Raw genomic sequence first — 14,083 nt, 5'->3', positions numbered from 1 at the left:
CGGGCATGCTAATTGCTCAGATACGTTTGTGTAATACTGTTGTCATCTCTAATCTCATTTCAAACAGTCCCTGAAGGCAAATGGCTGACATGTGCTTCCATCCATTCATCATTCTATAGTTTTACTTCTATTTACTTCCAGAAGTTTTATTTATGAGCCTTTTCTGAGTTGTCGTATGTATTTACTGATTAACTACTTTGATTCTTCAAGAATGGGATAATTCAAGTAGATTCCAAAGCATTCTCTATCATGTGTTATACAGCTTATTAGTAAAGGTGGATTTCAGCAAGTATCTCTGAGCTCTTGCAAATCCCAGAGTCAAGCTAAAGGTGAGACCAGGTTTTAAGGCATTTGCCTGGAACCCAGAGGGCTTCTGCAGATGTACTATTCTTCTTTCTCTCTGACATCCTGTGACTATTGGAGGCTATGTGCTAATGCGAAGAAGCTAGAAAAAGAGTTAGAATTGCTGGGCAGATATGGTAACTGAGAAACAAAGCTGATGTGCACAGAAGCAGAAGGCATGTAAGTTGATAAGCAGGAAGTGGAGGTTTCAAGGAAGAGGTGTAGAAAAGCAAGGTAACTGTAGAAACAAAGCTTGAGTAATGCAATTGACAGATCAGAATTAGGATGCAAGAATATCCTAAGGCTGATAGAATCTGCATGGAAGGAAGGCTGATGAGGCAATGGAGCAATAGTCATTGAACTTTGCGTTTGAGTTGTAGCCCAGTATCTGACCAACTGCTTTCATTTAGCTCTGAATATTGCAGCTGTACATGGTGTGGTTAAAAATTGAAACAACAGGGGAAAAGGATTCCTTTTCTAAGGTTTGCAAGAGGCAGGTGATAAAGATCTCATAGGTAAGAATAGAAAAACTTGCACCTGCTCCAATGAATGAGATGTATGGTAAGAGGCAAAACTTGCACTTTTTCTCTCCCAGAGAATTTTTATTAAGCAAAATCCATGGAGAAATATAAAACATGATGCACTTTGAACCTCCTAAAAGCATATTTTTAATACTAATGCATGCACGTGCACACTGTTTTCTCCCTCTCTCAGTCACACTCCTGGCCCACCTCAGTTCTGAAAGAAAAGTTACTTTTCTTTCATTTTCAGATAAGTATGCTTGCACTTCTGATCTTAATGAAATGAACTTTCTCCCCCTCATTTCTGCTATAGATCTGGAAATTATAGCTCTGAGTGAGGTCCTGCCCCAGAATTATCAGTAAAATATTTCAATGAACAGGTCAGAAAGTCAGTCTGAGTTGTTATGTACTGGAAACCTGCTCATATTAATGCTAACTGTTGAGCTGTTACCTTGGAGACTGATGTGAAAAGAGTTTTTGCTCTAACAATTTAAGACAGAGTTTGATACTTAGATGAGAATGTACCTTGTCAAATCACCTTCTTAGCTCCTTCTGTAGCTCAGAGGGCAACTTAAATCTCTAGCAACGCTATTCATGTCCAAGGAGCCTTGGTGGGTCAGCCAAGTTGCTGCCTAAATCTGCAACCTTTTTCAACTTCAGGAATACAAATGCTTCTGGGAAACAAAGATGAAGTCAATAGCTCTCCTTTTATTGCCCGGTAAGAATGGGAAATACATGTATTTCTATTTTTACAACTAAGGCCACTTTTAATTCGCAGTAGGTTCTAAGTAATGCTTGTTCAAGGCTATATATAAGGCACCTGTTCTAAGAAGTGCATTTGATTGTGCAAGAAATGTATGGGGGTGTGTGTATGTGTAAGGACATGGGTGTAGTCAAGTATCAGTGGTTCAGGTAACAAATGAAGTAGCATGCTCAACATATATATTTTTTAAATACTAGCATAACCTCTTCCTTTGACCTGATCTCCAGACTTGCTAAAAGCATACAGCACATTTTTTGCATATGTCTGACAACAGGACAGATTTCATTCCACAAGCCACCAGTTGCCATCCTGCTAACCTTAAAAATTTGTGTCTAGAGGAACTGAAATATCTCTAGATATATTGAATGAATATTGCCTGGGTCTTCTAAATTAATTCTTTGAATTGTATTAGCTGTGAAGTTTTCTTATATTTCAGCTTCCTTTCTAGCAATAATTTCTCTTGGGGCTCTGGTTCAATTCATCTTGGACTTCTAATAAGGAACTGGTGAACTATAGTTAGAACTTCTGTGCAGATAGCTTCTCAAAAATTTCCACCCTATTTGTGAGCAAAAAAATTGGATGGGAAATACACAATTTCACCAAATTTCTCCAGGGAAAGGATACATTTTCCAACAATGACTGGGTTCACACAGTCCTGGGGGCGGGGGTAGGAGCCAGAGTGGCTTTTTTTTTTCACTCAGCATCTGTCAGTTACATGTTGGCATATTTCCATAATTATCCACGTCTGGTGTGGGTTGCCATGTTGACTAAGCCTAGACAGTGTGGGTAGTGATTTTTTATTTTTAGGGGAAACAGTTTGATTTTAACGCATCACACTTTGACTAATGCTCACAGCTGTTACGTTTCTTATAGTACAAATATAAATAAATTGTTATCACTGTTTTGTTTGTTTTTATTATGATTAGAGAGTGTCCAGTAGGACTGTTGGTGCAGTCTGTAAGATCAATAAATAAATAGTGTGGGTGGCTTCAAACTATCGTGAAACCCTGCAATAAGCCAGGGGTTGCAAGGCGATTAGGAAGTCACCCTCACCTCCTACCTGTGTGAGTTTGGACAGCATAGCAACCCACACCTGGGATGGATATTAATGGAAATGAGGCAACACATGACCAACAAGGGCAGGGAAATGAACCCTCCATGGCTGCTTCTCCCATTTCAGTCATGTGAAACTGGCCAGTATCTTACAGGTCGAGCTCACCACTCACAAGGTATAGCACAAGTTTTTTTTTTCCTTTTCCCCCTCTAAAGTTTTATTTTCCCCTGCCACTGTAGGTAGGAACAAGAACACCTGTTTTGGCAACCTGGCCCTCAACATCTTCTGGCAAAGTATGACTGAGCTCTAGTTGTCAGTCTTCAGTTGTTCAGCCCTTTCCTCAAGGTCTTTGTTATCAGTTATTTGAAATTTCTTTTATTGCTGCTTCTGATCTCACCTAAAATCTGTAAGGCGGCTGAAGGTAACATGATTTTTTTGTGTTGCTTACAGGACACTGCCTTAAAAAAGCCTAAAGAAGTGTTCAGGCTTCCCACAGACTTGACAGCATGTGATAATCGGCTTTGTGCATCACTTCATTTCACATCTTCTACCTGGGTCACCCTTTCAGATGGAACAGGAACATTGTATCTGATTCAAACAGGCCAGCGTGGTGATGGTTCATGTGAAAAGTGGGATGTAAGTCTTGTAGATTTGACAGCTTTCCTTTTGTATGGGATCTCAGAATACGCTTTGAAATCTGCTTCTTTCCCCAGGTTTTGGGGGTGTTTTGGTCAAGCTATGTTACTGCTTCCCTTTCACTTTTGCCTCAGTGTGAACAGGCTTGCCTCCCAGTGAATGCTAATCTCTGACACAATTCTTAAAGAAGGACTTGTGATCCCCAAAATCTTAACCAGTGTCATTTTCGATTTGTATAGGGTTCTGTAGCAACCAACTGGTTAGCAGCCACTGCGTAATGAAGCCTACCAAATGTAGAAGATCATTTTATTTGCTAAATACATGAATCTATTCTCACATTTCTGTGGCTATCAGTCAACAGATACATTCTGGATGACCTGCAGAGTAATTTAGTATAACAAATACCATATTAAATATAAAATATGTAGTATAAACTATGAAATCTAGGAAAAAGAAACCAAATGCACTGATTCAGGATGGTAAATACATGACTGAACAGTTAATTGGAAAAGAAAAAAGACTTTGGAGTTATTGTAGACAACAGGCTAAATATGAGCCAACAGTATGATTCAGCCACCAATACAGCAAATGGTATTTTGGGATGCATTAATAGAACTATTATTTCCAGATCACGAGAAGTAATAGTTCCCCTATACTACTCACTAGGTAGACCCCACCTGGAGTACTGTATCCGGTTCTGGGCACCAGGATTTAAGAAAGATGTAGTAAAATTAGGGTCCAGAGGAGGGCAGCAAAAATGATACAGGGTTTGGAAACATGATAGCCCTCTAACAAGTACCTCAAAGACTATCACAAAGAGGAAGTTCAAGATCTCAGAAGGTCAAAATACCAGAGTATAGGACGTGGAATCATCAATTCAAGTTGTGATAACCATGCTCAGGCTAGATAACAGGAGAAATTTCCTCACTGTAAGAGCAATGCGACAGTGGAAACCAGTTGCCTAGAGAGTTTGTGGGCTCTCCCTCACTAGAGACATTCAGAAAGGAACTGGACAGCTATCAGAGTGCAATGATGTAACTTGGTGTCCTGCAACAGCAGAGGCTTGGCGCCAGTGGCCTTCATGGCCCCTTCCTACTCTTCTATGCTTCTGTGTCACTCTGGATCTATGTCTTCAGCATAGTTTTTTAAATTAGTTGATTCTTGCAATGTGAAATTTGGCTTTGTTCACTCGTCATAGATCAGCAATTTATTTAGTATGAGATTTTAATATATGAAGCAAAAGAAATTTGTGAACATATTGCATTTAATTGCCTTTATATGGTCATTCATCATAGCAAGTGGTTTTATTGAGCTTTGAGAAATCCACTTGCCTTATTTCCCAGCAGCCTAGGTCATCTGAGCAGATGGATCAGAAATCTCAAACAACTGCCTAAACCAGCAATGGACAACTTCCAAAAAGTGTCAAAACTTCTGTATAGCACCAAACAGTGATATAGTAGTCCATTTTATTAAGTTTTTTTTTCCTAATATGGTGAACATTTAGAACAGAATACATGTTGGAAAAATTAGTAGACATTTGGAGAACAATAAGAGAACTTCAGCTATTGGGCGATATAGAAATTAAATAAATAAATAAATAAATAAAACAAGTGGCCCCTGAAGAAGGAAATTCTGTTCTGAAAGGCCATTGGGCATATGCTTGCCCAGAATATTTTGTCTTCTGGGAATATTTCTTCTTTTGTTCTAGTAAACAGTAAAGGCCATTGTGTTTTACTGGGAGTGCTCAGTTATTGGCTGGACACGGTTGGAAATAGAATATTTGGCGAGATGCGCGCCGGTCTGATCCACTGAGACAATTCTTGATAGCCATCGGCAGTAGCAGAATTCAGATATTCAGTCAGTTCTTGTCCTGTCAAATAGTATAGACAGGAGGTTGAAATTCTTCTTAAAGCTGTGCTGTTGCTGCTAATCTAAATATTACCCTCTTAGCATGAAATAATACTGACACACAGGAAAAACCAGATCTTGTGTTTCTTTTGCCACCATATTACCTACCTGATCTAGAAGTGAAAAGGTAAGGCTCTGGGAACATTAGTAAGTTGTATATCACCTACAAATTCATTAAAAAGTTCAAATGCTGTGGTACTTGAAATAATATATGAAAACTGCAGGCATCTGATTAAATATTTTTGTAGATGTGAATAAAAGAAATCTTAAAATTGAATGAGAAATGATAATTTCAGGAAGCTATAAACACCTTATTGTATTCTCTATCCCAGTGATCTTGAGTAGGTGGCTCTTGTGTATGTGTCAGTATATTACTGGAGGTTTGCTTCTTTGAGGGTGGACTTAGGCACTAAAGCACACATAGGACTGCCTCCAAAACCAAGATTCTTGGCCAGCAATATCTAGAACCTTGGACCAGCTTCTCTCTCCCCATGCTGTGTTCCTGTGTAATCCTGAGGTTTTTGTTCTTTTTGAAGCATGCAGTGTGCATTCAGAAACGTAGAAACATAAAACTTAGAAACAGCGAGTCAGAAGGCGTCTCCTGGGCCACCTAGTCTGACCCGCAGCTCCAGCCAGCTCTGCTCACGACACGCCCACCAGAAAGCACTGCTCAGTAGCTTACAGGAATCCTTCTCTCTTCCAGATAGTATTCAGTGAAGAATTTGAGATCCCCTTTGTTATAGTCCACAGTATCTCCTTTCTTCAGCTGGATGTACATTCAGTAGATGTTTTACTCCTGCGAATAGAAAAGGATGAATTGGATATACAAGGTAGTGGCTTCCATGTTTCCTTGGAGTGGGTCACAGTTGCGAAAAAGGGTAAGGATGGTGAGCATTTCAGTTGTGTGGGCCTTTTGTGTGTGTTAGGAGATTAAAAATGCTTATGTACTTATGAACTTCCAATCTAGTGGATCTGGTAGTAGAATGATGAATATGGTTATCCAAGGATCTAGTCATCCAATTGCTAGACCTTTAAAAGAAAAGGTCTAGCAATTCTAACATAAAGCAGCAATTTTAAGCAGTCTTATTGTAATCCATGGCATTGACTCTGCATACGCAAAACAGCCATAGTATCAAAATGGATTATTATGGATTGTTTGGGTTTTATATGTATTTATTGGATGTTGATTTGTAAACTGTCCAGATACACACAGTGTAATTGGATGGGATAAAAATACCCAAATAAATAAAATAAAAAGGGAACATCTATGCTAAAAAACTGACAGTGCATGCAAGCCTCACTTTGCTCCAAAATGGTGGTTCTGGGCTTGGGGTGCATTGTGGGGAAGGAATATGTTCACTCCGTTTAAGTGTCTTGGACTAGGTTTCTCTTGATACCAGGCCTTGATGCTTGTTTCCCCAAAGTTTCAGTGCGTCACCTAAGAGCCTCTTTTTTTTTTTTTTTTTAGCGGGGGCAGCTTGGGTCATTTCCTATTTGCACCTCTCCCTCAAAAGAACACCTTGAGATAAGGTAGCCTTCTACTCACAAGTACTATATTTCAGTAGTGCTTTTCACCCCAGTGATCTTTATATTTCTGTGTTCAGCAGACTGGTTGCCTGGCAGCTATTGCTGGCATCCAATTTTATGGAATTCCTTAAGTCTTTGAGACTCTGGTTACTTTATAAGCAGCAATGTTGTAGAGGATTTGGGGAAAGCAGGGAACTGGCAAGTAATGGCACGCTACCACATAGTATGAATATAATAGAAGGTTTGGGAACAGCAGGTTTGGGAACAGATCCCAGAGTGCTAGAAAGCCTTAAAGAGCAGCATGAATACTGCTAGAATAGGATGAGAGTGAGATTCTAGGAATCATTCACAGTCCTTCAGGTAACTGTTGCAGAATTTGCAACCACACCTGTCGTAAAATACTATTTGGATTAAACGGACCTTGGTCGGGAGGGTAGGTGTGAGGAAGTACTCTAAAATTTGTCCTGTAACAATGGGGTACTTTGCTTCCACAGCTAGGTAAGTTTTACTACTTTGTCAAATGCTGCTGGGGTTTACATACCATCTATCATGCAGTGAATGCTAAATATATTGGGGAAGTCTAAGAGACATCCATTGCTGTACGCTGACATTTGCAACAAGCTATATGCATGGGTGCAGGGAGAGAGATCAATCAACATTGTGGTTGGATGTTTAGGGATGGAAGGATTGACAAATTGAAAGGTATTGCTTTTCTTTATACCAGGTGATCAAAGGTATGAAATTTCCAAACGCCGAGTTCTTCAAGGGAAATCAGTTCCTCACTATGCAGCTATAGAGCCTAATGGAGATGGCCTGATGGTTATCTCTTACAAGCCTTACACACTTGCACAGAATGATGAGAATAAACTGGAGGAAAGTGAAAAGGAGAAAGACGAAGAGAACAAGAAAGGTAACCTTGCATTCCTGGCCATAGTTATTTAATGTGCTTGTAAGCCATCCTGTCCTGAAACTACAGTGTTTAAAATAATGTCCAATACTGCAAATGTTAAAACATCCCATTCCAGACCATAACAAGCATTTTCCAAAGGCATTAAGACATCAGGATACTTCATACTTGAGTGGCAGGCTTCCATAACTCCTTTCTCTATGTCCGTGCACATGTTAATGTTAAGAAGGGTGAAGGAAACTATATTTTCATCACCATTCTCCAGTCTCTCAAATATTACGACCCTCATCAGTTCAAGGCTTTATGTGCCACAATCCCCACTAATTAAGGCCACTGCAGATGCTGAAAAGCTAATGCAACATGTTTTTATGTGTGAGAGAGAGAACAGGAGGGAAGGAATGGGCCTGGCAGATGGGTATCCCTCCCTTGGAAGAGTTGTATGGTAGTCTAAGCTTAGAGGTTATGGGTCGTATCCTTATGTATGTGCAGCTTGCAAAAATAGACTTCAACCTCCCTACCACTCAGGATGTCATACAGAGGGCAAGGGGGACCTTGCCAGATAGGATGAGCTGTGATAAGGGGCAAAATAGTTTCATCAGTGGACCCCTTCTGTCCATAAAGGGGAGATCCTTGATCCTGGCTTCTTGATCAGGTTCATAGAAGTAAGGTCTGTGCCCTCTTAACAAATCGAGTTCGTAAAAAGCAAGCTGTTAACAAACCTTAAGCCATCCAAGGGCACAATGAAGGAATTGTTAAGACAATTAAAAAGTTAATGCATTCTTATAATCCTTTCTTATAAGGGATTAGCAATCTAAATTTTGATTTATACATTTTGTTGTCATTCAAAATTCTAAGCCTTGACTTGACTAACCAAATTGTGGTTTGTTTGAAAGTCCAAACCAACAGCTGGGCACCTTTTCTGTTAAGATTTAGTGGATTGCAGATTTCATATACTTCTTACAGTTCAGCAGTATGTTTTTAAAGTTTTATCTATGTAGCAGTCAGCCAACTTTGAAAATGAGCAAACTGCAATTTGATTCTCTGAAAGGCTGAATAACTTGATGACCATTACCTCAGGATATAGCCAACTAAAAAGGACATGCCTCAAAACACGAACGGATAACTAAAAGGTGGCAGAAAATGATTGCTTCCCCTTTCAGCCTGCACAGCATGTCATACGGTTGATTATGCGAAGCGGTGTTGATCTGAAGCCACAGGGATGGCTGGGATGCTGAGTTGATGCCACTACAGGATAATCTCACATTGTATTTTTTTGTTTTATGCAAGGGGTCTCTTCTAATTTACATCTTGTTTTTGTACAAGTTTGCCGTGCAAAGATACAACAGTTTTTATAGACGTCTCTCTAAAGAGAAGTGCATTCATAGCTTAGTGGTAGTCAACCTTTTTAGCTGAAATCTAAGTCTAAAGAATGCATTGCAATGCATAGCCAGCATAAAGTATGTCAGAGAGGTTTCATCCATGACCTGCTGAGCTGGGAATTCTGTGCCATGGCCAGGCTCGTGGGCTGTGCTGTAGCTGAGAAGGGATGTAGCACAGTAGCAAAGAGCATTTGCATTTAGAAGGCCTCGTGTTCAGTCTCTGGCATTTCCAGAGAAAGCTCCAAAAGTCTCCTGTTGGACAGCCACTGTTAGACAGTGTAGTGAACAATAGTCTGAACTGTGACTATGAACAAGCATGTGCTAGTTCTTACACTGCTGCTAGTGGGATTAGCTGAAGAACTCAGGGTTTACCAGCAGGAGGAGCCAAGCAGGAGTGTTTGAGCCATGTAACATTCTGGCTTGGCTGGGACATTCGAAGTTTTTTCCCAACAGTCATAGCCTATTCAATCAATAATTTACAGGAATTCTGTGCTTGAGGTGCAATTTGCACTTCGAAATTAATGTTCAAACTTGGCAATAGACAGATGGTTGCCTTCAGAAGTGACGGTTGCACATCCAGTTCTACTTTCCTCACCTTAGCATCTAGAGCAACTCAACCATATCTGTATGTCACAATGTGTGTTCCCCTTCCCCTCTTGGGCACAGCCAGTGCTGTGGTGTAGGCATACATAGAGCAATGCAGTGAGGCCAAGGAAGGTAGGAACTAGAAGGCAAAAAAACAGTTGCAGGAAGAAAATCTGGCAGCAGCAGCAGCTTTCTTCCGGTGACAGTGAACTAGGAACTATAATATTTTGTTTGACTTTTTAAGTTCAAAAAAAAGCTGGTTTTCCTGAACACCTTTCCACAGAATTTGCAAAAGTGATCTTATTGCCTCGGTTTATAACCTACTATCTATTACTTTCTTGCATTTCCATTTGTAGAACCCCTGTACTACTGGAAACAGACTGAAGATGATTTGACAATTACTCTTCACATCAACAAAGAGTTGACAAAAGAGGACATCCAAGTGCACTTCTCTCCAGATTATCTTCGTGTGGCAGTGAAAGATGCGTCCGTTGTTCTAGAAGGAGCTCTTTTTTCATCAATTGATCATGAAAGTTCTACATGGATAATTAACGAAAAGAGGTGAGACAGTCTGATCTGGTTTCCAATTTTGTGCCTACATCGGTATTGGAACAAAAAATCGAAATTTAGTGTTGAGCTCTAGGAAACTGGTCATTAGCAGGCAACTTCCATACTAGTTAAAGGAAAAGGGATATGTCATTCCTTGTATTTGAGAAGAAGTCAGAAATCATGTTAACTAGAATGATGGATTTTTGTGCTATAGAAGCTGGCATATCTGTATCCTCCCATCCCTATAGTTACGGTCATACATGAATAAACTGCAAATTCACCTGCAAGTACTCACAGAGGTTTCTGATTCATCCTTCCTTTCTTCCTTTTTTCATCTTTCTATATAGAGCACCCCCTGTGATTTCTAGCAAGCTGAGCTACAGTAAAAAAGAGTTTCAAAAGCAGCTTTTGATGAGGAAGCAAAGGAATGCTGTGTCAGGTGTAATGATAGTTTGTTCTTCTAGACAAGGGTATTTTGGTCAGGGCTTGTGCAAGTGGAAGGAAGCTTTATGCAGGACACACACCTTCTTTCAGCTAGCTCACAGCATTCCCCAGGAAACCTCTCCTGAAGATTGGGAGACTCTCAGTAACAGCATGGAATGGGATTTGTGGCTAAGGAGGGGTGGAAAATTGCTTAATACCGTGGCAGCTTTAGAACCTATTTTCCCTAGTATAGCATACAGAGCCTTCAACGTTGTTTGAATGACAGCAGCCATCTTGTGAAAGGTTAAATTCTAGTTGCCACAATTACAGCCAGAAGCATCTCAGACCTTTAACTATACTTTAGCTAGGGAAGATGCCATCACTCATTCTTTGCAAGGAACCTTCTTTTTACCTGCTTTTATTATGCTATCTGTTTTCCTTCCATCCTTCCTTCCTGTCTGTCTTTCTCTTAATTTCTCCAATCATTTTCATTTATTCTTCCCTCTTTCATATTATTTTCATTAGACAAGTTTTGGAAAACATTGATACATTGGAATGAGGAGCTGCCCTGGCTTCTTGAGCAACTGAAAGAAAAAAAATGCTTGGAATAATCACTGCAACACAGGCTCAGAAGCACTAAATTGTCCAAAGTCACTTAGGTAAACTGTGGTTAAGCAAATTATCCCAGTTAAATTCTATGCCTATCCAGTGCTAGAGATTGTTAGGAATTCAGTTCAATCAATTTGCATATCAGCCTTTGGCTATACACTTCGTTCTATTGTGGGATCAAGCTAAGCATTTAAAACTAGTAGTACCATTTCCTTTTTCTTTGAAGATCACAATGTGAGGATCCAGACTCTTCTTTAAATAGAACGTTTAGTCATAAGTTATATTGGTCATAAGAGTGCAAGCTTCTTTTAATTAGATTCACTTGTTGAAAGTGAAAGAATAATTTTAATGCTGTTTGTTTGTCCAGCATTTTTCTTCCAGCTCCCAGGGTTCCAGGATGATTTAGCTAGCTAAATTTTTATAAACCCATCAAGACTTATATGAAGATCAGTTTTGACAACAAATAAGCTTTACATTTATCTTAAATGTAACATAAGCAACTGAAAACAAATGTGTGGTTACAGCTCTCTGTTCATAGAAACGGAGACAATGTTGACTGATCGGCTATTACAGATTGCTTATCTGATTTGTACATTATAGCCTTTGTAAATACTATTTTTTCTTACTTTAAATATTACTCTATTCATGTCCCCTCCTACAGAAAAGAAAAAAGAGAACAAACATTAGCATGTTGACAGTTCTGTTAAGAAGAAAGGCAAAGGGAAGTCAGAGCAAGCAAATTACATGCAGAGGGCCCCAGGTTAAAGCAGGGCTGGGAATGACCCCATCTGCAAGCCTAGGATGCTGCTGCCAGTCAGCATAGACAATACTAAAGTATATGGACTATCAGGCTTGGTAGAATACAGCTTACCGTGTTCTAGAACACAATGTGAAACTGAAATATTATCTACTCAGAAGCTTCTGCTGAGCTAGGCTTCCCTGCATTGCTACACAGCCTGTGTAGCAGAAATACACTATCTCCTATGGAAAACTCATATAATGCTGTTTTCTCCAAGGGCTTAGGCACAAGTACAGCCATAGCTGGATGTTCTTACTCTGTTGGTGAATTAGCAATTGATTGCAAAAAAGTGGTAAGACAGTTGGGTAGCATCATAGTAAGCTTTGGCATTCCAGTGCACCTCAGGTTTGAGAAGAGTGTGATTACCCAGATGGCCTCTAGTGAACTAGAGAGAGAAGCAAATATATATTTTTGAAACCCATCTGCTTTAGGCCATGCTGTTGCTCAGTGATACAATCCTACTCATGTGCCTTTGAAGCAAGGCCCATTTGAAATCAGATGGCATTACCATATAAAGATAGGACCAGCAGCATGTTCCATTTAGAACTCAATGAATTAGGAGGTTAAAAGTGGATTTGTTACATTTGCTCACATTGCAGGAGTTATGAGCCCTGGGTTATAGTTGAACATCTTTTCTGCTCACAGAAGAGAATTTTGTTCATGGAACAGACTTTTTCTGTTTCTACCTTCCCTCAGTCAGTTATTCCAAGTCCCCAAAACCCATTTCCTGAGGCCTGGGGACCAAGTTGTGATTTTTGTATAGCACTGTTTCTGCTATGTCCTCAGCCAAGAACAGGGTGGGTTATGGGAAGGTGAGCCAGAAAAACTGGGATAAGCAAAAATAAAAGACGTGGCCCTTGGACATGTTGACATGCTTTCTACTTATACAAAAGCATCTTGGGATCCCAACTGCTCCTTTTTTCTATAGTTAAAGCAATACACAGGGCATATGTTGATGATTATTCTCTATTCTCCTAGAGCAGGTATCCCACCTTACTCAGATCTTCATGAAATGTAGTCCCCTTTGAGAATGCTGCTTTTTATACATGTAAGAGTTACACTGTATAAATTAGAAAACAGTTTTCAGACTTGCTGAATTGATCTCGTTTTGTTCCAATAGAGCCTATGCCTTGTACTAAGTTTCTTAGGCAGGTAACCTGTTCTTAGTGACTGTCCAGGCCATTTTGTAATAAGCCTTGTCCCCTGTTGCAGCTTTTTCTAGTGGTGTCCACACTACTTGTTTAAATTTGCAGCTGTGCCAACTAGTAACATTTGCTTCAACTTAACTTGCAGAATTGAATCCTACTTTCAAACAAAATGGGGATTACTTTGGAGAAGAATTTGGATTTTTTGTCTGTACAATGCTCTTGCTTTTTGTACAGACTTCCTCTTGGATATGAGCTCATTGGCTCTCCTGTATCTTCCTGAAGGTTATTGCATGGGGATTTAGCTGTGTGAACTCACCTGGGATTAACTAAAGAATTATTCCCTGTTTTAAGCTTATCTCCAGAGCCATTTGTGCAAGAAACCTATTTTAAAATCATATGTGAACATGGGAAATTACCTGAATGTTAAATTTTGTACCTGCATTTAAAATCTATGATTGCTCGTTGTTATTACCTTGGTATACTGAACAAGGACAATCATTGGAAACAGTTTAATGGCTGCTCAGAAACAGAGTCGTAGCTCATTGGCAGATCACAGGTTTTGCATGTAGGAGGTCCCAGTTTAATCATAGACTTTTCCAGGTAGAGCAAAGGAAAAAGTCCTGGGGAGTTACTTCCAGGCAGTAGCGGGTAGACAACACTGATCAGTGATCTAATTTTTGTTAGATAGCTTCCAGTGTTACTGTTATTTTACAGTGGAATTAATATGTTCATACGGCATCTGAAAATCATGCTATAGATGTAGTCAAAGCATGTTGACAGGTCTGTTGCACCATTAAGGAAATTAGTTGATTGTATCTGTATGATCTTCCATATGAGAAAAAAATAATTCAAAAGAAACACTTAATTTTTATATACATGCATGTGTTACAGATGGCATCTTGGAAACAGCACTTCATTTTTGTGTTAACTCAT

The 14,083-nt window shown here is 39.6% G+C and overlaps 1 protein-coding gene across 2 annotated transcripts in view; it reads left to right on the top strand.

Annotated features, from left to right (window-relative positions):
• NUDCD1 (NudC domain containing 1) overlaps window positions 1–14,083 on the top strand; it is a 39,295-nt gene that overhangs the window by 4,916 nt on the left and 20,296 nt on the right. The window contains exons 3-6 of one of the 2 annotated variants that reach the window (XM_044421854.1): window positions 3,131–3,316; window positions 5,928–6,102; window positions 7,476–7,661; window positions 9,979–10,183. In XM_044421854.1, the coding sequence (XP_044277789.1) occupies window positions 3,131–3,316; window positions 5,928–6,102; window positions 7,476–7,661; window positions 9,979–10,183 (752 nt within the window). Of the gene's footprint in view, window positions 1–3,130; window positions 3,317–5,927; window positions 6,112–7,475; window positions 7,662–9,978; window positions 10,184–14,083 lie in introns of both variants that reach the window. The other variant, XM_044421853.1, reaches the window with a different exon arrangement.

Source organism: Varanus komodoensis, unplaced genomic scaffold, assembly GCF_004798865.1.
Source record: "Varanus komodoensis strain SLA01 unplaced genomic scaffold, ASM479886v1 scaffold12, whole genome shotgun sequence".
Classification (NCBI taxonomy): Eukaryota; Metazoa; Chordata; class Lepidosauria; order Squamata; family Varanidae; genus Varanus; species Varanus komodoensis.
The sequence above is the reverse complement of the archived record's forward strand: the minus strand, read 5'-3'. Positions and strand labels throughout refer to the sequence as shown.